The 23,500-nt window shown below is 40.8% G+C and overlaps 3 protein-coding genes across 22 annotated transcripts in view; 1 reads left to right on the top strand and 2 right to left on the bottom strand.

Annotated features, from left to right (window-relative positions):
• Window positions 1-1,298, bottom strand: part of lrp13 (low-density lipoprotein receptor related-protein 13) — a 9,886-nt gene extending 8,588 nt beyond the window's left edge. For both annotated transcript variants that reach the window (XM_027168215.2, XM_027168216.2), the window contains exons 1-2: window positions 1,145-1,298; window positions 1-75 (exon numbers count right to left, since the gene is read on the bottom strand). The exon at window positions 1-75 is cut by the window's left edge and continues 84 nt beyond it. In XM_027168215.2, coding sequence (XP_027024016.2) covers window positions 1-75; window positions 1,145-1,220 — 151 coding nt within the window. In that variant the 5' untranslated portion in view covers window positions 1,221-1,298. The remainder of the gene's footprint in view (window positions 76-1,144) is intronic.
• Window positions 1,299-2,368: 1,070 nt separating this feature from the next.
• LOC113656800 lies at window positions 2,369-8,730 on the bottom strand. Of its 6 annotated transcripts, none has more exons than XM_027168218.2 (12): window positions 8,573-8,729; window positions 8,084-8,147; window positions 6,300-6,373; window positions 6,006-6,191; window positions 5,711-5,845; window positions 5,207-5,428; window positions 4,879-5,046; window positions 4,434-4,766; window positions 4,142-4,277; window positions 3,797-3,975; window positions 3,113-3,277; window positions 2,369-3,026 (listed from the first exon to the last, which is right to left on the bottom strand). In XM_027168218.2, the coding sequence occupies exons 1-11, from the start codon at window positions 8,573-8,575 to the stop codon at window positions 3,149-3,151; spliced, it is 1,629 nt and encodes a 542-aa protein (XP_027024019.2). In that variant the 5' UTR covers window positions 8,576-8,729; the 3' UTR covers window positions 2,369-3,026; window positions 3,113-3,148. The 6 variants fall into 6 exon arrangements, with proteins under 6 accessions (XP_027024019.2, XP_027024018.2, XP_027024020.2 ...); XM_027168217.2 differs by having other exon boundaries at window positions 3,159-3,277; XM_027168219.2 differs by having other exon boundaries at window positions 3,159-3,277; window positions 3,797-3,954.
• Window positions 8,731-10,341: 1,611 nt separating this feature from the next.
• Window positions 10,342-23,381, top strand: susd1 (sushi domain containing 1). 14 transcript variants are annotated; one of them, XM_027168195.2, is made up of 23 exons: window positions 10,344-10,507; window positions 11,115-11,248; window positions 12,682-12,813; window positions 13,197-13,346; window positions 13,646-13,798; window positions 14,091-14,270; window positions 14,780-14,959; window positions 16,050-16,229; window positions 16,609-16,788; window positions 17,282-17,461; window positions 17,697-17,876; window positions 18,016-18,195; window positions 19,434-19,613; window positions 19,708-19,887; window positions 20,045-20,224; window positions 20,306-20,470; window positions 20,717-20,814; window positions 21,008-21,194; window positions 21,456-21,549; window positions 21,906-22,137; window positions 22,272-22,311; window positions 22,397-22,490; window positions 23,254-23,381. In XM_027168195.2, exons 2-23 carry the CDS (start codon window positions 11,194-11,196, stop codon window positions 23,276-23,278), a joined length of 3,225 nt encoding a protein of 1,074 aa, XP_027023996.2. In that variant the 5' UTR covers window positions 10,344-10,507; window positions 11,115-11,193; the 3' UTR covers window positions 23,279-23,381. The 14 variants fall into 14 exon arrangements, with proteins under 14 accessions (XP_027024001.2, XP_027024003.2, XP_027024002.2 ...); XM_027168192.2 differs by lacking the exon at window positions 23,254-23,381 and having other exon boundaries at window positions 10,343-10,507; window positions 22,397-23,232; XM_027168200.2 differs by lacking the exons at window positions 17,282-17,461; window positions 23,254-23,381 and having other exon boundaries at window positions 10,342-10,507; window positions 22,397-23,233.
• The last annotated feature ends 119 nt before the right edge of the window (window positions 23,382-23,500 follow it).

Genomic DNA, 23,500 nt, shown 5'->3' with positions numbered 1-23,500 from the left:
CACACGCAGAGTTGTCTTTACACGGCCTGGTGCCAAACAGACAGTGCAGAGGCTTCTGGGCACTTACACTCCTCCCTACAGAGAGAAACACCACCACAATGTGAACAGTGAACATCAACAGTAATCAATGGATTGCTTGAATGCAAGTGGTTAAGTCAAGGTAACCACTTAATGTAGTTCAAACTCTGATGTGCAGAGTGTTATATCAAATAAGGTACTAATCTCCAAATGACCCTATATAGTGGAGTTTTATTACAGCTAGGAACTGAATAGCTAACAGCTCCCTACTGTACATACAGAACACCGTATACATCACAGCTGGCAGTTTTACACCATGTAATGCACTTGTATAAAGGACGAATCAGGCACCCAAAAAAAAAAAAGGTTCTCAGACTGGGATCTGGTTCAGCCCTTAGTGGCTTAAAAATTACACAGTAGAGATTATTACAATCAACTAGCATCGATGTTCTGGTTCTTGTTTAATCAGTTATACATTTAATTTAATGCAGATCAGACCAGACAGGATAATGGTAGATAAGAGATGAACATCCTAATAAGTCATAATGACAGGCACACCCTGTGTTACAGAGGAGGGAGGTGGTGCATGCTGGGTAAAACTACAGCAGTCACCATTAGATTTACATCCATCTGTAGATTACATCAGCATTTTTTATTTATTATTTATTATTATTAAAACACACACACAAAAAAAAAAATCAGTCTAACAAACTATTGTTAGCAGTGCAATTGAATTGAAAAACCTGATTGTGAGGAAAAGACCATTAAAGACAACACCACCAGCACAAAGAAGACAAGCAACCTTGAAATCTTGAATGGAGTTGTGTTTCTTGCTATTAAAGTATTAAAAAAATTTACCGATTCCTGATATAATAAAGCCCTTAGGAGTAGGAGTTTTTTCAGGACAGATTGCGTATGCATGGTTCAGAAACCTTGACTCTTAATCAATAATACCTTCACCTGACTGGACAGGCTGTGCACGTGGCGTTATGCTGACGCTTTAATCCGGTTTATTTTAATCGGGTTTTTTTTTAATCCGATAACCTCACACACGGCGAATCAAACGGTGTGAATCTGTTACACTGGGTTTAACATGGTCTTGGAGTGAAAGTGGCTGTAATCTGACCTGGGAGAAGTGCAGACAGTGTCCAGGCCGCGATGCTCAGCGTCCAGAGCGTCCACAACACGTGCACCGCGCGCATGGCTGTAAACAGAGGCCCTGCTCACGCGCTGCTCATTTATATGCTACCGCCCGCACGAGCCGCTCAACATACACCAATATAGCGTCATTATTCAATTAATAATTACTCTGATGGATAAATCAGTGAAAGATATGTAAAATTTATGGGATTTCCAAAGCTATAAAATACATTTCATTCCACTTGATTATTTTTTAGCTGGAATTTTCTTACAGGAAAATGTGATGCACAAAATATGAACCTATAAAATCACTAGGAGCATGTAGTGTACATATAAATCTTTATTGTAACATCGACACTGAAGGTACTGTATACACCACCCCAGGCATAGTAAGAGCTATTTCTTGCATGTTTGTTTTTTTACACGTTTTCATACGCTTAGTGAACTTTACATAAATATATATGTATAAAGATGCATCAAAACTCAATGCGGGTTAGTGCCATCTGGTGGTCAGAACTACGAAGTGCAGCTAATAATCGACAGACAGAAATGTAGCACCAGAAACTCTTCACTGGATGATATTGTATAAAATCCTCTATTATATTGTATAAAAGATTACATTTGGTGTATATACTGTTGATTCGGGACTAACACGTGTAATCTAATCTTTATAATTATTATTAATTATTATTTAACCTTGTCATAGTTCTGTATTTGTATCCTACATTACAATAGTGAAGGCTCCTGGGCTTGTTATCTTGAGCTATAATGCATGTTATAGACAGACAGACAGACAGACAGATAGATAGATGGATGGATGGACGGATGCATGAAATAACCCCAGATGAGGAGGTGTATATTGCACTTGAGAAGATGGGTGTTGAACCAGAGGTCTACAAGCTCCATCTACAGGATCTCCAGGCTCTAGACTTCCTGAGCTGTGATTCTTGACCTTCTCCTTTGTTCTGAGACCCTACTCCTGCTGTCCTAGGAATGTTCATCTTCTGTCTTCTTTAACTGGCTGCTGGTAAGACCCATATCTTCACCGGCAGTATACTGATCCCACTATAACTAACATGGTGTATTCTCATCACTAGACATACTCTCCCTATAAACTGGACTACATACTTGCACTACATTTACACACATGATTAAAGACATTTCTATAAAAAACCCTGTAATGAAGAGAGGATCAATAAAGGCCAGAGTATTGGATTAGCAACCGTTTAATCTTTTTCCAATACTGATTATTATTGTTTATGACACACACATACATAATTCTAAATTAAATGTAGTGAAACAGGTGTAAATGTAACCATATTTACATCAGTATTTTACATCACAGTACACAAGTGTAAACTGTCAGTAGATAACAAATATGAAGGATCTGATGATGTTTATGGTTGTAGTAGTGTCACATGATCGTGTTATCACCTGTCACACACAGGTGAGCTGTTCTACAATGTTATTGATAATAAGAATGTCCTCCTGTAATGAGTCTTTTAGAGAATGAGTTGCAATGACTCCGTGTTGTGTTGTACACTGCTGACACGGATTGGCCATGATGGAGAACAGTCTCCAGTTTGTGTCCAATGAACGATCCAGCCTTGTGAATTAGCTCCTTAATCCTGCTGGCATCCCTGGCACTGATGCTGCACCCAGCAGACTCACAACACAGTAAACGGCTCTCGCTTACACAGACTGACAGAAGATCTCCAGCATCTTGGTGCTTATATTAAAAGATCTGAGCTTCCTCATAAAATATTCTGCTCATTTCCTTGTTGTACTCCAAGCCCTGTCCGTTCCTAATACACCCCAGTGCTCAGAAAACTTTTGCAGGTGGCATGATTCATAGATGTAGTAAAAGTCTGAGGTGGACAGAGAGAAAGGCAGGTATTTCACACAGCCAGCACTGAGTTAATGTCACAAAACTGTATTTTATCCTATACTGTACGTTTGCAGGGAGCGGAAACTGATCGTGTTTGTGCGACTATTCCGACCGTGCAGATCGCTGATTGAGGCTTTGTTCGTCTTTGTTCATTTCTTCTTTCTGCTTCTCTTCAGTGGTTGGCATGTGGCAGAAACGGATTCGTTTTTTGGACCTTTTCCTCGGTAGAGTCTGGCAGAAAACACACAGGTTTGTTGTAATTTATTTAAATGACAGTGAAGTAACAATAGAAATAACAGCACTGAATCTACTGGATTGAAATTTGTTGCAGTTACTTTGTCCTTTAGTGGCTCAGGGATCGAGTCTTTATATAACCTCCAATAAAGTAATTGTACAAACTATAGCACTTACACTACTGGACTAAATTCAGCTTTAATATTTCCCAGTGTTAAGCCATTCAGGCAGGTATTAAGTTAAAGCATAACACATAAGACTTGGACCTGAAGTAATGCCTATATATTCTTGATAAATGTCACTCGAAATAAAGACGACACAGCATTGTACACTTTTGATTAACATTGTACAAAGAACACCTTAAGCAGCCCAAGACATGACAAGTTCATTGTGTTTCAGTTAATAACACACGGTTCTACCATGTGCACCTCATCTTGGTGGGATGGAGAGAAGGAGCAGGCCTGGTCTCTTTTCCAGGTCACTACTCACCTCTGAAGGAGATGTGTTTAGCCCTACCTCATTTGATGGTGTGTTTTCTGGCGATGTATTTGCCTTGATGATGGTCCTTTTAGTCGATGTGCAAGCCAGTGAGAAAGACAAAAGATCTCCAAGCGTAAGCTTCCTGGGCCGCTGACGATAAGAACGCTGAGGTGTCCAGGCAGGTTTTACAGGAGCTGAGGGGTGCACATGATCATCTCCATATAACAACAAATGATACCACATTAGATTCATGAAAAGGATCAGTTTTAAAGAAACTGATACACAAAAATGGTCTACTTCCTTTTAATGACTAAATGAGTAATTACAAAAGCAGAAAATTTAACACGTCAGCATCGGGAGCCACGTTTGTAGGATCCTCACCTCTGCTTTCCTGCTTTGTTTTCTGTTCATCACAAAGCAAGCGATCGCCAACTGCTTTCTCCGCCCCCTTTTCCTCTTCCTCTGTCTGAGGGACGCAGATGCTGAACGGTTCTCTGAGGCGTGTGTGCGATTGTGTCTAAGGGAGAACACACTGGTTCAAAGTAATGTTACAAAAATAGAATTAAAATCAAAACAGCATTGTATGCTTTGATTAATGCTGTGCTTTGAACAGCTTAAACAACACAAGACAAGAAAAGTTCACTGTGTTTCAGTTAATAACACTCTGTTATACCTTGTGCATCCCAATCTGGTTTTGCTTCTTTATCCCCCATCTGTTGTATTTCTGCTGCACCACCTCCTCTGGAGGGGTGGAAAAGTGGGGCAGGACGGGTCTCTTGAAGAGGTCTGAAGCAGGACCTGTGCTCAGCTCCACCTCATTTGGCGGTGTGGTTTTTAGGAGAGCAGGAGCCTCCACAATGTCACCCCCTGGATGCTGTGTAGGTGTCAGGTGTTCAGACAAGAAATCACCAAAACCTATTTTGGCTTCCTTCACCTCCATTTTCTCTTCCTCCATCAGAGGAATGCAGAAAGTGACCACTTCTCTTGGGTTTGTCTGGGATCGAGTCTGAGGGAGAACACACACAGGTTCAACATAATGTTTCTAAAATACAGTAAAGTAATAAAACAAACTACAGCACTAAGTCCAAGTCCAAGACAAGACAAGTTCATTAACTAACACTGGAATAAACATGCTGTTCTGCCTTGTGCACCTCAGTCTGGCTTTGTTCTTTTCTCCTCCGTCTGTTGACTTTCTCTGTCTTTTTCTGCTGCACAGCCTCCTCTGGAGGGAAGGAGAAGAGGAGTAGGCCTGGTCTCTTGAGGAGCTTTAGCCTTGGCTGACAAGTCTGAGAGACAACACACAAAGATTCATCAGGTTTCTAAACCGAAATAAAGTAATATTACACACAACAGCACTAAAACAGCTGGAGTGATATTTATTTCTTTACTCCTGTGTGGTGTTTAATAGTCATAATACACTGTGAAATTGTCCAGCTCAATATTCACCTCTGAAGCAGGGCCTGTGCTCAGCTCCACATCATTTGGCGGTGTGGTCTTTAGGAGAGCAGGAGCCTCCACAATGTCACCCCCTGGATGCTGTGTAGGTGTCAGGTGTTCAGACAAGAAATCACCAAAACCTATTTTGGCTTTCTTCACCTCCATTTTCTCTTCCTCCATCAGAGGAATGCAGAACGTGACCACTTCTGTAGGGTTTGTCTGGGATCGAGTCTGAGGGAGAACACATACAAGTTCAACATAATGTTTCTAAACTACAATAAAGTAATAAAACAAACAAACTACAGCACTAAAACATCTGGACTAAATGAGACTTCAATATTTCTCAGTTATTAAGTTAAACGGGCAAGATGGCATAACTTTGTTCCTAAAGTAATATGTATACAGTATATTCTCGATAAGAGTCGCTGCAAATACAGTAAAAACAGCATTGTACACTTTATTTAATGCTGTGCTTTGAACACTGGAATAAACATGCTGTTCTGCCTTGTGCACCTCGGTCTGGCTTTGTTCTTTCCTCCTCCGTCTGTTGACTTTCTCTGTTTTTTTCTGCTGCACAGCCTCCTCAGGAGGGAAGGAGAAGAGGAGTAGGCCTGGTCTCTTGAGGAGCTTTAGCCTTGGCTGACAAGTCTGAGAGACAACACACAAAGATTCATCATGTTTCTAAACTGAAATAAATTCATATTACACACAACAGCACTAAAACAGCTGGAGAGATATTTATTTCTTTTCTCCTGTGTGGAGTTTAATAGTCATAATACACTGTGAAATTGTCCAGCTCAATATTCACCTCTGAAGCAGGGCCTGTGCTCAGCTCCACCTCATTTGGCGGCGTGGTGTCTGGAGGTACCGGAGCTTCCACGACGTTGCTACATTGAGGCCAAACAGATGGTGGTATCGGTGGAGACGGCAGTCTTTCTCCGAAGATCTCGGCCATGACGTCTCGATTGCAGTCGTTAGGGTCTCTGATTGTAAGCTGTATGGAATTAGGTTGCATGATTGATATGAGAGCACAGAATACGAGCATGATAAACCTATCCAGATGTCTTCTGTTAGAGCATATTATATTATCTTAATATATTACCGGTTTCGACTTCTTTCGCTGCAGAAGATGATGACCTTCATACTGCGGATGCATGGTTGGATAAAACACTCCATCTGAAAAAAACAAAGACCCAAAATATAATTAACCCTTTCACGTATGAATGACAACCTGACTCAGGATTTTTTTCCCTATGTGTTTTTAATTCTTATCAAGGCCTGAATAAAGAAGAAATAATTAGCTTTTTTTAAACATGCATTTTTCAGGACGTTATGTACATGTCCACTCTGGTAAACTGCTATTTAACACTATTCATTTTGTTCTTTTTTCATCTTTGAAAACATTTTTTGGTTTATGGAATAACTAACACCACAGATCTGTGTAGCATACAGGTTCAAAACATATTTCCAATAAGAGGAGGAGAAAATTATTGACCGAGACAGCTACACACGTTCAGATAAACTAAGCAATATGGTAGCACTATATTGTAAGTGGCTCTTATTTCAGTTTATCCAAACGACATATTATGAAATTTGGCAAAGCACCCAGGGCACAAAGCCAACGAGACAATGAATATAGATATATTTGGTCTTACTGTACGTATGCAAGCAGCATCATTGAATCTGTTGCCATTTTTTTGCTTTAGTGACTTTAGGGCCAATCTATACATAATGTAGACATAATCAACATAGTCAGTTCTCTCAGGATCCTCAGCTACACTGACAATATTACTAGCATTCAATAAAAACCCAAATTTTCTGGAAGCCATTCATCATCTTCACTATCATCATCACTGGACTCTGAGGGAAGTTCCAACACTATCCTTAATGCCTTTCTGTTCTGTATTGTGCTCATGTTCTTCAAACTACCTGTATAATGGTAAAGATAGTAACTTTCATTCGAAGAATACATATATGCTGAATAAAATATTGTTTTTGCAGGAAATACCTTTCAAAAATGTACTAATAAATAAATAAATAAATAAATAAATAAATAAATAAATAAATAAATAAATAAATAAATAAATAAAAGAATTTGGAATTTTAGAATAAATAAACGAATTTACAACCAAATATATGCTAGAAATAAAGTATTTTACAAACTACAAATTTGCAAACTTATTTATAGCTGGGGGGGGGGGGGGCACGGTGGTTTAGTGGTTAGCACGTTCGCCCCAAACCCCCAGGATTGGGGGTTCGATTCCCGCCTCTGCCTTGTGTGTGTGGAGTTTGCATGTTCTCCCTGTGCCTCGGGGTTTCCTCCGCATACTCCGGTTTCCTCCCCCGGTCCAAAGACATGCATGGTAGGTTGATTGGCATCTCTTTAAAATTGTCCTTAGTGTGTGAGTGAATGAGAGTGTGTGTGTGCCCTGCGATGGGTTGGCACTCTGTCCAGGGTGTATCCTGCTTTGATGCCCGATGACGCCTGAGATAGGCTCCCCGTGACCCGAGGAAGTTCGGATAAGCGGTGAATTGAATGAATTTATAGCTGGTGTGGTGATGCATGATGTCCAATTACATGTGTACATGTGTTTATTTACAAAGTTACTCCTTAAATAAATAAAAATTTAAAAAAAAATAAAACATTATTATTTCATAGAGGTTAATTTATGTCAGCATATTTTTGTTACATGTAAGGGTCTCCTAGAATAGATGATATGCAAGAAATTTCTGACATATTCAAGTTTTCTGTTTTTCTGTCAGCCACCTTAGTTGAAAGAAATTTTAGTTGCAGTTGCAACCGCTGGCCAATAGGGGAAGCCTGTAGCGTAATGGCTGGTATGCAGTTAAATCAATGCAAGGATTGCAATAAGAAGGAAACTTTACCGATCATGTAGCCAATCTGTCTGTTCTGAAATCCCACAAAGGTGTCCATTGGATACTGCTGCAACTGCCAAAAAAGAGAGCACAGTTTAATTCACTATCTTCTCCACATTATGCGCAAAAGTGATGCTGAAGTGTAGCTCAAAGATGGAGTCGATATAATTTAACATTATACTGAGTTTTAAATACAGGGTTTAGATAGGAACCGATTGCTAAGTGACATTAAATTTTTATCAACGAACATTAACTACATAAGTGCTAACGGAGCTAATGAGCTAAAAGTCAAGTCAGTTAGCTTTCTGTAACCAACTGGGATGAGATTCGTTATTTGCGAATATTAAAAGGGGTGAAATTAATTACCAGAGCATCAGCATGAACAAAAACGGTGTAGTTTTTATTTTAAAAAACAACAACAACAAATTGTCGTTTTCGAAGAGTCGAGTTTGTTTGTTTGTTGTTGTTGTTGTTGTTGTTTTTAAGTTTTTTACTTACCATTTTTATGCCAACGGGAAAAGTTCTTCAAAAGTTGCTAAAAGACATTTTCTCGCAGCTTGTCGCTGTAAAGTGCCACAATGTTTTGACAAGAAACACTGTGTTGGATGTGATTCTGATTCGGTCGATGACGCATTAATTCGATTCTGATTCTGGATCGAACACATTGAGTAACAGTAGATTCTACAGGGTCCTTGTTTTTTTTTAAAACCACCATCATTTATCCTGACAGCTGATTTGATGCAGGTTGTCCACGGAAAACTATATAAAATAAATATCCCGAAAACAGAATCTCTTCTACATTCATTTAGTGTTACTGTTCTACATCCTCACCATGTATACTCAATATCGAAACATAAATCTTTAGTTTCTGATAATAAACTAATAATATGTATTTTACACCTTTTTTCTCTCTACCTGCCAAGTTTCTTAAATAAATAGTTTTCATAAATAGAAAATTCATTTAATAATACAGCAGATTTAAATAATAATTGCATCATGTTTTAGTTTTTTCTTTGTTTTTCCTTTCGATGACACTGAATCGTGTTATCGTGAATATATGGGCATAGCAGTGGAAATAAGATAATAATAAAATGTGTTTTTTTTTAATCGCATTGTGTTTGTGTGCGTGTGTGCGCGCGCGTGTGTGTGTGTGCGTGCACGTGTATGTGCGTGTGTTTGTGTGTGTGTGTCTGTGTGTGTGTGTGTGTCTGTGTGTGTGCGTGTATGTGTGTGTGCGTGTATGTGTGTGTGCGTGTATGTGTGTGCCTCTCACTGGTTCTTCAGCAGTTGTTACAGTTTCTGAGCTTTACTGCAGAGCTGATTGAATGGAACAAAACTCTTCCCCAATTTATTACATTCAATTCAAATGTATTTGTATATCGCTTTTAACATTGGGCATTGTCTCAAACAGCTTTACAGAACATAAGAAAATTTCAATATAATATTAGACATATTTAAATATATTTATTTATCTTAGACAAGGAAAAACTCCCTTAGATGAAAGAGGAAGAAACCTTGAGAGGAACCAGAGTTTAGTGAGTCAATGTTTCATCCTGCAGCTTCTCTAAATCAGACCTGACTCAATTAATTAACTTTTATGTTCAACTTTCATGTTCAATTCAACAACTTTATTGGTGCCGAATTGTGGTCTGAGTTTTATTAACCATGAATCAGTTCATTTCAGACTCACCAGTGGTGCACACTGTGAAACACTCTCCTGGATTGGATTGTATGTAGGTGATTAATTTAAGGTAACACCTCATGCTGAAGGTGATGATACCACATCACTGGGTGAGTAACATGTGCAAAAAGTAAACTGTGAAGACTAATTCATAAGTCTGAGAGCTAAGCAGGATTACTGACAGCACTGGGTCTGGTTTGGGGTTTGATCACTGGTGCTTGAGATGGTAAAAATGGCCTAATAACAATGGACTGCTTTGGATTGGTGTCACATCCAAAGTGTTTTCCTGCTTCACAACCAGTATAGACTCCGTATCAGCCACCACCCTGGCCATCATAAAGTGTTTTCTGAAAGTGTGTGTGTTGAGGAATGGCTCAGTGTGTAGTTGTTGTTGTTGTTGTTGGTGGTGTGTGTGTGTGTGTGTGTGTGTGTGCGTGTGCGTGTGTGCGTATGTGTGTGTAATGATAGGTCTGAGTTTACTTATCTTCCCAATACATGAAGAGATAACTTCTCCGCCCCGAGCAGATCCTTGAACACACACACACACACACACACACAGACACACACATGCAGACACGCACACACACATGCACACGCAGACAAACGCACACACACGTGCGCACACACACACCGCACTCCCTCCACCTGCATTGAGGAGCTGGGTGTGCTCTGTTTTGTGTACTTAGTTCTCCATTGCATAGCCGGATGGGAGTGTGTCTACTGAATTGCAAGAGTCTCCTACACTGCAAGAGGTAGGAACACAAACACACTCACACATATACACACAGTTAGGCTATCGCATGCTCTCAAACACAGACACACAATACTGAAATGACTGAAATTTCCTCCACCATTAACAGGCAGCCGTTACACAGTGATGAGAGTTTGGTATTGTTGGGCACCTAAAAATAGCTGTAATTACCACACACACACACACAATTTTGAAGTGATTGAAATTTCCTCCACCACTAACAGCCAGCCGTTACACAGTGGTGAGAGTTTGGTATCTTCAGGCACCTAAAAATAGCTGAAATTACCACACTCACACACACATAGATACACGCGGGCACTGAGAATGACTTCGCAGTGTGGGTGTGTGCCAGAAAGTTAATTTCACACACCCTGATGTGTAACTGAACATGTCAACACATCACAGTGACAAAACCACAAATTTCCTTTGGTACGCCTGTGTGTGTGTGTGTGTGTGTGTGTGTGTGTGTGTGTGTGTGTGTGTGTGTGTGTGTGTGTGTGTGTGTGTGTGTGTGTGTGTGTGTGTGTGTCTGAGAGAGAGAGAGAGAGAGAGAGAGTTCGCAGTTAACTGCCAACCCCCATCTATATCTCCAACCTTCTGTCCTTCAGTTCAGGATGAGGACAGGGAGAAGAGAATGAAAGAACGAGTAGTGAATAAGTAAGAGCAAGTGAGTGAAAAGGAGCGGCTATGAAGGGAACAGCACTCATCGTGTTTACAGCCACCGTCATCATCATCATAACAGGTACACACACACAAAACCCTTTACACTACAGACAGACCCTAATCAAGTTCATGACTCCTTTATTCGACAAGATTTGTGCAGGTTCATGTCAGGATCCTTCTGCATGTGTGCAGTCACATAATTCCCGCTTATTTTGTTTTTATTACTATATAAAGACTTTTTTGCTGTAAAACCATCTACAAAATGAAATGTTGTGTATACAGCATATCGTCCTCTACAATAAAGCTACCAATATCTTCAGGCAAGGAGGGAAAAAATAAATGTTGCAGCACTAAAACCGATGCTTTTAGTGACTTTTAGGCCTCTTTAGGGCAGAAAACCCCTTCTTCTGGGTTTGTTACACATTCCTGTGATGGAGCTTGAGCAGCAGTTGAAAAGATGCAGAGATTGGATTCACATGGATTTGTACCTGTCTGTCTGTCTGTCTGTTTATCTCTCTCTCTCTCTCTCTCTCTCTCTCTCTCTCTCTCTCTCTCTCTCTCTCTCTCTCTCTCTCTCTCTCTCTCTCTCTGCCAGTGTAGGACAACAGAACAAAGAGTGTTCAGTGAGGGTGAATATTTACATAGACAAAAGAAGATGAATAAAATACACTTGGATAAATGGAATGTGTGTTGATTGTGTAAGTGTCAAGTGCAATGTGCTGAGAGCTGTAGCTGGTTTCATGAGCAGCTCACAGGTGAGTAGAGCTGTAGTAGGGGTGTGGTTGCCCGTCTCCCACTCCATCAAAAACACCTTCTGATCGGCTGAAAAACTAGGTCCGAGCTTAAAGTATATTTTTCTCTAATCTTACACAATGTGTCACGGTGAAGGAGAAACTATTGTGCATTTTGTATTTTAAGATTCTGTATGTGTTTTGTTTCTCTGATTCTGTAGAGATATTCTGTCAGGTCGTACTTTCTGTTTATGGCCGGATAACAATCTAGTTTGCCTTGTGTTTTTGCTTCAGTAACACAAATGCGTGTTTATTCTTCTTTGTGTACTTGAACTGGTTTAAGGCTGATTGTGAGATGTTGGTGAGTTTAAAGCCAGCTGACAGAAGGGACTCATTTTAGGATTTGTTTTAGTTCTTGGCTTTTTAGGCTTCATTTTGAAGTGTATTTGGAGAACTCGATCGAAGACGAGTCCAGAATTTAATAGCTTTCTGTTGAGTGTGTAAAGATAAGGGCTACTTAATATCATATCAGCTCTGCATGCCTTTGTTAGTCATCTTCTTTGGACACTCAAAACATTTCTACAGACTTCTGCATGCAGTGAATCTATGGGCTGTTTATCCATCTACTGTCTGACAGAGTGGACAAACACTTCACCCCATTAATGTAGAGCTTGCTCTAAGGGCAGTGTTTTTCAAGGAGAAAGTGTGTCTGGTTTCTTGTAATCTGTTTTTTTTCTCTCTCTCGCTCCCTCCCTCCCTCTCTGCAACTGTCTCTCTGCAGATGTTGTAGTTGGGGTAGATGTTTGTGCATCCTGCCACCGAAATGCCACCTGTGACGACAAGACTGACGGCTCAGGGAAAGTGTGCAACTGCATGTACGGCTTCGTGGGAAACGGCAGGACCTACTGCCAAGGTGGCATTTCTCCTCTTCCTGTAGTGTCTTTAGAATATTCATGACTTATATAATATTTAAGTAGCATCTTTATATCATCCTCCAACGTTTTATCCATTGTTGTTTAGATTTCTTAACTTCATGTCAGTGGTTATAAAGTTTTGTTATGACCTTTAGCGCTAAAAATTAGGTGTTCAATAAATAAACCTCATCACTAAATATTTTATTAATTTTAATTTAATATGTGTAATTTGTTATGTTTTGTGTAAATTTAACACTGTCATAGCTTCACTGGAAATATAAAGATGCTGTATGGAAAATTTTAGCTTTGATCATATAGGGTTTTTTTTATTTTCTAATTGTTTTGAATTATTTTACTTGTATGTAATATTCCTGTCTCACAGATAAAGATGAATGTCAGCTGGGACGGATCTGCGGAGACCACAGCAGGTGTCACAACACGTACGGAAGCTACTTCTGCACGTGTGTGTCGGGGTACAGCCCCACCAACAGCCTGGATGTGTTCATCCCCAATGATGGCACATACTGCAATGGTGAGTCGCAAACACCTTCCTACTGCCAGATCAGTGTGACACTCCCTGCTCTGAAGACTGTGATGGCTCCAGATCAGGAGATATTATGTTTTACACAGCGATTCTTCATTTCTTTGACCTAGATGATTTAAATTGCTTTAAATCCGTCAGTGTCAGTCTTGGTTTCTCTTTCTCTCTTTGAAACTGAGGAAAATCCCACCCAGGACACTTTCTTAATGAGCTGAACACAGGGACTGAGCTGTACTATGCATACATTTACACAGCACTGTGTGTGTTTGTGTGTGTGTTTTTTCTCTCAGATGTGGATGAGTGTTTAGTGGACGGTGTTTGTGGTGAGGGTGGTATTTGCATGAACACAGACAGTGACTTCTACTGTACCTGCAGAACCGGGTACACAGTTCAACATGGATCGGAACCCTTCCAGCCTCAGAAACACACTGCCTACTGCCAGAGTGAGTTTAATCAAATTAGTTTGTGAAGCAGAAAGAGATTGTTAGTGATGAGTCTCTCAAGCCACCAACCAGGAGCCTGATCATGTGACAGTATTTTATCAGCGTAGGGATAAATGACATCCAGAGATGTTCTAAGTACATATTGTTATGACACATATTGTGTATTTCTAAAATGTCCTGAACCATTATAATACTAATAAAGAGGGATAAATGTGTGTGTGTGTGTGTGTGTGTGTGTGTGTGTGTGTGTGTGTGTGTGTGTGTGTGTGTGTGTGTGTGTGTGTGTGTGTAGTGGTAGATTGCGGTCCCCCTCCCTCTGTGCCTCATACAGTTCGGGTTTCTCCGTTCCTCACTCTTTACGGCAGCGTTGTGCAGTTCACCTGTGCAGATGGTTTCACCTGGACACGAGGAAATGACACCTCCACATGTGGCCCTGATGGACAATGGAGCTTTCCTAGCATGCACTGTGAAGGTAAACAACAAAAACAACATTAACAACATTAAAACTGCCTGCTAAAGCTAACAAACATTGTTATTATTATATCTATTATCCTCTGCAGTAACATTTTGTTTGTCACACATTCAGTGCTGACTGAGCAAAGGTGGAGCTAAGGTTACATTTCATCAGCTAATCACCAACCCGATCATTTCACATTAGGCTTCATAAATATTTCACAGAGTATATAATGTTAGTTTAAATTACAATAACAGAGGTGTTTATTACTTACATGCAACAGTACATGTCTATCATTAGCATTACCTGTTCAGCAGCAGTGCTAAATCACTATTCAGCTGTTATGCTGATGATGTGTGTTATTGGCCAGTTAAACTGAACTCACTATGATTCATGGTTGTTTCTGTGATATTGTACAAGTGTGTGAGAGTGTGTGTGTGTGTGTGTGTGTGTGTGTGTGTGTGTGTGTGTGTGTGTGTGTGTGTGTGTGTGTGTGTGTGTGTGTGTGTGTGTGTGTGTGTTTTCAGAGGTAGAGTGTGGTGTTCCCCCTTCATTCCCTCACTCAGTGATGCTGTGGAACGGAGTCAGTAAAGTGGGTGCAGAAGTGCGTTATCAGTGTGGGGAGGGTTTTTATAACAGTGGACATGAAGACGTGTGTGTTTGTACGAGCAGAGGATCATGGAGCCTCCTGCACTTCCTCTGCCACGGTAGATCTAACTGTTTATATTTACCCTAGATCAAATTTATACCGAACAATCTGAATAAAGTGTGTATGCATGTGTGTGCGTGTGTGTGCGCGTGTGTGCGTTAGAGATCTGTTGCAATGCCCCACCTCCTCTCCTTCATGCCTTAGTATTATGGAATGGCAGCAGTAATATAGGCTCTAAAGCTCAGTACAAGTGTAAAGCAAGATATCACAGTGTGGGAACAGGAAGTGTGTCGGAGTCTAACTCTCACGGGTGCTGGACCCATACTCACATCACGTGCAAAGGTGCACACACTCCTGTTTGTCTGATTGTGCAATGTTGTTGCTCTGTTATTCATAGCATCGGTAATTAAGTAACTATATTGCTGATGCTATAAATCTCAGACACCCAGTGCTCCCTGTTCTGTGTCTTTTCCTTGTGTGTGGCTCCTGTTTTAAATGTTCCCTTATCCACCTGCCTCCTGGATCATGGACAGAAACAGATCATACACAGAATGAGGCCTGAAACAGGGATGGCAACTGATCAGACCTTGGGACAGGAGCAGTGTCTGATATTGATACTGGACGAGTGCAGTGGTGACTAAAGTTCATGTAGTGGTGACTAAAATTAATGCTGGGATCAGCCCAAGACTGGGACTGGATTATTATCTGAAACTGACACTGGGGGCAGCATAAGTACCTTAGACTGGGAGTGGGACTGGATCAATGCTCTAGAATCACATTGGCACCAGTTTAGTGCCTGAGACAAAAACTGGAAAGACATCAATATCTGATGCTAAGACTGGGAAATGATCAGCACTCAAGATTTTGCACTCAGTGTCTGAGACATAAGAGGACAGTGGACCAGAACAATTGTCTGTGATTGAGTGAGGAACAACAATAATGGGGCAAAATCAGGGCAAAAGACAGGGGCAGCTAGGGGAAATCAGTGAGAGCACATTTAAAACATAGTAGTTATGAAACAAAGGGCTCATGTCTACATGTCTGCATTTTAAGTCTGGCCAGCTCTCTCTCTCTCTCTCTCTCTCTCTCTCTCTCTCTCTCTCTCTCTCTCTCTCTCTCTCTCTCTCTCTCTCTCTCTCTATGTGCAGAGATCCTCTGCTCAGACCCCCCTGTGCTGCCCCACACTGACCGGCTGTGGGATGGCAGTGTTCGTGTTAACAGCTCCGTACTTTATTACTGTAAGGAAGGATTTTATGCTTCACTTGGAGAAAATAAATCAGTGTGCAGTCAGAACGGTTCATGGAGCAGAGCTACTCTGTCATGTCGAGGTAAAGTTGCTGTTATACAGTTAACCACTTACTGGTTTCCATCTATTGCTTGATTAGTTCAGGATTGTGTCTGTTATTCAGTTCAGTGTTTCTTCTTGTTTGTGTCTCTGTTTCACTGCAGAATTTGTCAGATGTTTTTATTTATTTATTTATTTATTTATTTATTTATTTATTTATTTAGAAAAATTGACTGTCCACATATTTCACTTAGAATTAGTCACTGTTTATAAATGAGTCATTTACTATCTGTTACACAGTTAGATCATTATTATTTTCTTAATGAGACTTTTATCATCACTGTTACACACTGCTGCACATGACCTGATCAGTCTAAATCGTGTGTATAATTTTGTTTAACGGATCACCCCTATGTCTGCAGAGATCCTCTGCTCTGACCCACCTCTGCTGCCCCACACTGACCGGCTGTGGAATGGCAGTGTTCGTGTTAACAGCTCTGTACTTTATTACTGTAAGGAAGGATATTATGCTGCACTGGGAGAAAATAAATCAGTGTGCACTCAGAACGGTTCATGGAGCAGAGCTACTCTGTCATGTCGAGGTAAAATCACCAGCATGCTATAAATCTCTGGTGCAATCTGAGACTACTAGCAAGAGATCTTAATGATATCACTTTAGAAATCTGTCTCAAATTATATTTGTAGACTTTAGAGTCTTACAAATTAAGTGTTTACCAGCTTTCTGCTGTATATATTTACTTAACATCTTCATTCTGTTTCACTCTTGTGTAGAATAGCTGCTTTCCCTGTGCTGTACATCTAATGAGCACCTAGGTTATACTGTACACTTAGTGACTTTGTGTCTTTGCATTTTCCATGTCCTATCCCTATTGCTTTCACTTCCTCAGTATCACATATGAAACGTGCCTGTCAGTCCGTTTCTGGGGTGGGACTATATGGGGGAACGCATCTGTATTTAGAAGTGATTTACAGTCGACGGCAAAAGTAAATAAAGTATTAATGAAGAAAATACTTCCATGCACTGCATTGTATGAGCTACAAGGCCTGAGTGTGACACTTTCTCTCTGTGTACAGAGATCCTCTGCACTGACCCCCCTGTGCTGCCCCACACTGACCGGCTGTGGAATGGCAGTGTTCGTGTTAACAGCTCTGTACTTTATTACTGTAAGGAAGGATATTATGCTGCACTGGGAGAAAATAAATCAGTGTGCACTCAGAACGGTATATGGAGCAGAGCTACTCTGTCATGTCGAGGTAAAGTTGCTGTTATACAGTTAACCAGATGGGGTTTTGTTAGAAAAAGTCTACATATTTCACTTAGAATTAGTCACTGTTTATAAATGAGTCTTTTACTATCTGTTACACAGTTAGATCATTATTATTTTCTTAATGAGACTTTTATCATCACTGTTACACACTGCTGCACATGACCTGATCAGTCTAAATCGTGTGTATAATTTTGTTTAACGGATCACCCCTATGTCTGCAGAGATCCTCTGCTCAGACCCCCCTGTGCTGCCCCACACTGACCGGCTGTGGGATGGCAGTGTTCGTGTTAACAGCTCTGTACTTTATTACTGTAAGGAAGGATTTTATGCTGCACTGGGAGAAAATAAATCATTGTGCACTCAGAACGGTTCATGGAGCAGAGCTACTCTGTCATGTCGAGGTAAAATCACCTCTCTTACAGGGTTCCTCAGTTCCTCACTGTGCTTGTGTTGATGTGCACACTTCTGCCTAATTAGTTGAACTTCCCAGATTTGTAACATTTTGTATGTGTAAGTGACAGTGTCTGTGTGTGTTTTCAGAGGTAGAGTGTGGTGTTCCCCCTTTATTCCCTCACTCAGTGATGCTGTGGAACGGAGTCAGTAAAGTGGGTGCAGAAGTGCGTTATCAGTGTGTGGAGGGTTTTTATAACACTGGACATGAGGAAGTGTGTGTTTGTACGAGCAGAGGATCATGGAGCCTCCTGCACTTCCTCTGTCAGGGTAGATCTAACTGTTTATATTTACCCTAGATCAAATTTACACTGAACAACCTGAATAAAGTGTATATACGCATGTGTGTATGTGTGTTTATGTTTGCATGTGTATATGTGTGGTTGTGTTTATGTACAGTATGTGTGTGTGTATTTGTGTGTGTGTATGTGTGTGTGTTAGAGATCTGTTGCAATGCCCCACCTCCTCTCCTCCATGCTGTAGTATTATGGAATGGCAGCAGTAATATAGGCTCTAAAGCTCAGTACAAGTGTAAAGCAGGAATCACAGTGTGGGAACAGGAAGTGTGTCGGAGAACTCTCACGGGCGCTGGACCCATACTCACATCACGTGCAAAGGTCCACACACCCCGTCTGCCTGATTGTGCAATGTTGTTGCTCTGTTATTCATAGCATCGGTTAATTAAGTAACTATATTGCTGATGCTATAAATCTCAAACACCCAGTGCTCCCTGTTCTGTGTCTTTTTCTTGTGTGTGGCTCCTGTTTAAAATGTTCCCTTATCCACCTGCCTCCTGGATCATGGACAGAAACAGATCATACACAGAATGAGACCTGAAACAGGGACAGAGAAACTGATCAGACCTTGGGACAGGAGCAGTGTCTGATATTGATGCGGGACCAGTGCACAGTACCAGTGCACAACCCTCACAGCAATGACAGCAGTGGTGACTAAAATTAATGCTGGGATCAGCCGAAGACTAGGACTGGATTATTATCTGAAACTGACACTCGGGCAGCATCAGTACCTTAGACTGGGAGTGGGACTGGATCAATGCTCTAGAATCACATTGGCACCAGTTTAGTGCACAAAAGAGAAACTGGAATGAGATCAATATCTGAGGCTAAGACTGGGACATGATCAGCACTCAGGATTTACACTAGGACAAGGACAGTGTCTGAGACATAAGAGGACAATTGTCTGTGATATAGAGAGGAACAGTGCCTAATATAATTGGTAAGGGCTGAGGCAACTGGGGGAGGTCAGTGAGAGCACATTCAACACATAGTAGTTCTAAAACACTAGCTCCATGTCTACATGTCTATTATTTTTTTTTTTTTAACTCTGGGCAGTCTCTCTCTCTCTCTCTCTCTCTCTCTCTCTCTCTCTCTCTCTCTCTCTCTCTCTCTCTCTCTCTCTCTCTCTCTCTCTCTGCACTGCACTGTATGACCTATAAGGCCTGAGCGTGGCGTTTTTTCAAAAACTTCACACTTTCTCTCTGTGTGCAGAGATCCTCTGCTCTGACCCCCCTGTGCTGCCCCACACTGACCGGCTGTGGGATGGCAGTGTGCGTGTTAACAGCTCTGTACTTTATTACTGTATGGAAGGATATTATGCTGCACTGGGAGAAAATAAATCGGTGTGCACTCAGAACGGTTCATGGAGCGGAGCTACTTTGTCATGTCGAGGTAAAATCACCTCAGTTCCTTACTGTACTTGTGTTGATGTGCACACTCCTGCATAATTAGATAAACTGCACAATTTTGTGTGTTTTGTTTTCAGAGGTAGAGTGTGGTGTTCCCCCATCATTCCCTCACTCAGTGATGCTGTGGAATGGAGTCAGTAAAGTGGGTGCAGAAGTGCGTTATCAGTGTGTGGAGGGTTTTTATAAGAGCAAACACGAGGACGTGTGTGTATGTACAAGCAGAGGATCATGGAGCCTAATGCACTTTGTTTGTCAGGGTAGAAAAAACTGTTTATATTCCTATTATAGTGCTTATAATAACCGAAATTAGGTTTGTCTGTTCATATTTGTGTGTGTGTGTGTGTGTGTGTGTGTGTGTGTGTGTGTGTGTGTGTGTGTGTGTGTGTGTGTGTGTGTGTGTGTGTGTGTGTTTAGAGGTAAACTGCAGTGAGCCTCGTCCTGTCCCTCACACACTGCTGGTGTGGAACGGCAGCTCTGCTCTCGGCTCTGTGGCTCGGTATGAATGTGAAACTGGATATAGGAGTGTTACTGAAGAAAGTGTGTCTGTCTGCGGCTCTGACAACCGGTGGAGTGATGTTAAATTGCACTGTGAAGGTACACACTCACACACACACTCACACATTATTAAGTGTAACAGGACAGCATTGTTCACACACTGTTTTTTCTTCATTGCAGTTTACTGTGGTCCAATCCCGATGCTGCAGAACGCAGAGGTTCTTTGGGGAAATGGCACTGTCGCTGTCCATCACTGTGTTAAAGGCTACTACAGACATTCAGGAAGTGACATATCAATATGTGACATGACAGGAAAATGGCGGATGGCCACAATGCGCTGCAGAGGTACAGTATAATGATAAATTCTGTAGAATTTTATTAACCTTCACTTCCACTTCTGTTCATTGGTTATTAAGATAATAACATTCTGTAATGCTATGAGGTTTACTGGGTATCTGGGCAGTAAACTGTGTCATTAACTATTTAAAAACAAATATTTATTTTAGTACTAATGTATTAGTGAAATACATTAGACCGCTGTGACAATCAGTCAACCCAAGGAGGCGTCTGTCTGTTTTTATTTCATATCAGAGATGAAGTTCAGTGTTCAGAGTTTGACTGTGTTTAATGAGAAATGTCTGCGCTGGAGGACGGCTGCAGAATCGCAAGGCTACAAACAACAATACATAGTGAGTGCAGCAATAACACACCCACACACCCACACACACACACACACACACACACACACACACACACACACACACACACACACACACACACACACACACACACACACACACAAATACTGGTGAGTTTTAATTTTGGGTACATCCTAATTATGTTTATATGGTTTCTTAGCTCTCTCTGAATGTGTGTGTGTAGGTGGTGTTCATTGGTGTGAGAGATTTTGATTCCTCCTTCAGTGATCGACGAAGGAAAGTGTTCAGTTCGTCAGCGTTACATCCTGCTGTGTGTTTGAACCTGCAGCCCATCACCAACTACACCATCAATGTGACTGCTCTGGAGACTGGAGACACAGCTATTGTTACTGCCAACACTAGCATACCTGGTACACATATACACACAAACACACACTCTTCTTATTCTACTTTTGGCTTTTCTCGCCACAGTGAGTCATCTGTTTCCACCTAACATTATCCTCGGCATCCTCTACTCTCATAACACACACACACTTTAACAACCTTAAATTGGTTGTTTCCTCAGCAATATTTTACAACAATATTTTGTTTCGGAATGCTATTAATATATTTTTGATTGGGCAAAGGCACATGATCATAGTCCATGAACGACCTGTTTTGTTTCTTTGTAGCTCCGCCCACTCCTGAGGTCTGGTACAGTGAGGTTGATTCTCAGAGACCGACTTTACGATTACGAAGAGCCACCAGCACACTAGACCTAATCTGGTGAGGAGATAAAGATACAGAAAATAAAAAAGGACATTTAGAAAGTTGTATATGGGTGGTTTTAGAAGGGTGAATTACACGGTTGTGGTTTCCTTTGGTGTTTAGAATTCAGCTTATGTGTACAGACTCTGCATCTGTACTATACTGTACATACATGTTAACAGGGCAGCTAGGACTTTCTCTAGCTTGTCTCCTAACCTTTGATATTCCTTCAAAAGATGAAGATAAAACTGTCTACTATAAGATTTAGCAGAGAAACAGATGTAAAATGGCTTTTTTCTGCATAGTGTAGCATAGTTCTGCATTAATTTTACTCAAAAATTTGGTCAGTGAAGTCACCCATGTGTGTGTCTCAGTGTGTATCAGGTGATCGTGCTACCCGTGGCAGGCGTGTTGGTGTTCAAATGTGGCTCGTCTCGATCCTGTGGTGGAGAGTACATTGCGGCTCAGCTGCAGCTCTGTGAGCTCGGTGTGGAGGTGAACTTCACACTGGGGAACCAAGAGCAGTACGGATCATTCTATAATGCACCACTGGTGAACGGCCAAGATTACTACATCATCCTACGCACCGTCTGCACCTGGGGACTGGTAACCTTTCCAGTACACTTTTACAGTTATCACTCATTATTATTATATCATAAATTGTTCTTTAAAATTGTATGTTTGTATTTGTGTGTTATATTTGTAGTATACTGTAATATCTAACTTTGTGGTGTCTTTAGATGAAAAAGCAGTCATGTGTTGTCTGGGCCAGAGCAAGAGGTGAGACTATTTTTTAAATAACAGCCTAAATGCAATTTACTCTGTTATTCTATACAATAATACACATGACTCTGTATTGATTTAGGTGCCTACTATGCTACCAGGATTTCTGCTTTGGTGACGTTTGGCTCCATCTGTGTCCTGGGTTTCTTTAGTGTGACTGTTTACTGCTGCTGCTGGTCAGAGTTTATCATTTTCTTTTCACCCTTGTCCACTTCTAAATACTGTATGAATGAGCAGAAAGTAAAGAGTATGGAGACCTTTATTTAACAGATCTAATTTCACCAACACAACAAGGTGGATAAAGTTTTATTTCTCAGAGATTCATATCAACTTGATAACGTCACTTTTTTATGATAAGTACCTCGTATGGTAATTTATAACAGACCCCCCGGGAAGTAAATTTACTGTAGAAATGTTTTTGTGCACAACTTTTCTAAGTGCAGTGTGTTTTGTTTTGCTTTATTTTGAGTCATTGATATAGAACAGACAAGTTTCACTAAAGTATTAAGTATAATTAAAGGCTAATTACAGTCACAGAAGTGACATTCAGCACAATCATAATGCAGGTGTCGTGAACGCGGGATAAAAACGGACCCAAACGAAGGATAGCAAAACAAACGGGGTTTAATAACAAAGGAAACACCAAACAACACACGGACTAGAGACAGGACACGACAACAGTAGATTCCGCACTGCACAAGACAACGCGGCACAGTTAAATACACAGGGTAATCACAATAGGAAACGTGTGTAGACAGGGAGGAGCAGACGAAGGCGGGGCAGACACGTGACGAGAAACATAAACAGATGCACGTGGCCAAAGTTCGGGCTGAGTACCGACAGCAGGTGATGAAGAAGAGTAGACTGAGGAATAAGTGAAACGAGGTCATGACTTTATTCTGATTTATTTCTCTTTCTCTCTCTCTTTGTACACTACAGGTATTGGAAATCACACGGATTTTGATCAAAATATTTGTTTTGTGTTCTTTTTATTTTTATTTTAATATCTTGTTTGGAATGTCTTCATTATTTTTGCTTGTATTTTTGTTTCCAATAAAAATGATTTCTTAAAAAAATGTTTCACTTTCTGAGTAATCCATATGAATCCCACAGAGATGTGTTCCTGAGGCCAGGTATAACAGGCTCATTAAAACAGCTCAATGCTACCTGTAAAGGGCTCGGTCCG

This window comes from Tachysurus fulvidraco, chromosome 9, assembly GCF_022655615.1.
Source record: "Tachysurus fulvidraco isolate hzauxx_2018 chromosome 9, HZAU_PFXX_2.0, whole genome shotgun sequence".
Lineage (NCBI taxonomy): Eukaryota > Metazoa > Chordata > Actinopteri > Siluriformes > Bagridae > Tachysurus > Tachysurus fulvidraco.
The sequence above is the reverse complement of the archived record's forward strand: the minus strand, read 5'-3'. Positions and strand labels throughout refer to the sequence as shown.

Coding starts and splice junctions, on each gene's coding strand:
- susd1 (XM_027168192.2), top strand. CDS start 11,194: ATGAAGGGAACAGCACTCATCGTGTTTACAGCCACCGTCATCATCATC. Junction 12,814..13,196: donor CGGCAGGACCTACTGCCAAG/GTGGCATTTCTC, acceptor CCTGTCTCACAG/ATAAAGATGAATGTCAGCTG. Junction 20,471..20,716: donor GGCCACAATGCGCTGCAGAG/GTACAGTATAAT, acceptor ATTTCATATCAG/AGATGAAGTTCAGTGTTCAG.
- LOC113656800 (XM_027168217.2), bottom strand. Junction 5,846..6,005: donor GCACAGGCCCTGCTTCAGAG/GTGAATATTGAG, acceptor GTTGTCTCTCAG/ACTTGTCAGCCAAGGCTAAA. Junction 5,047..5,206: donor GCACAGGCCCTGCTTCAGAG/GTGAATATTGAG, acceptor GTTGTCTCTCAG/ACTTGTCAGCCAAGGCTAAA.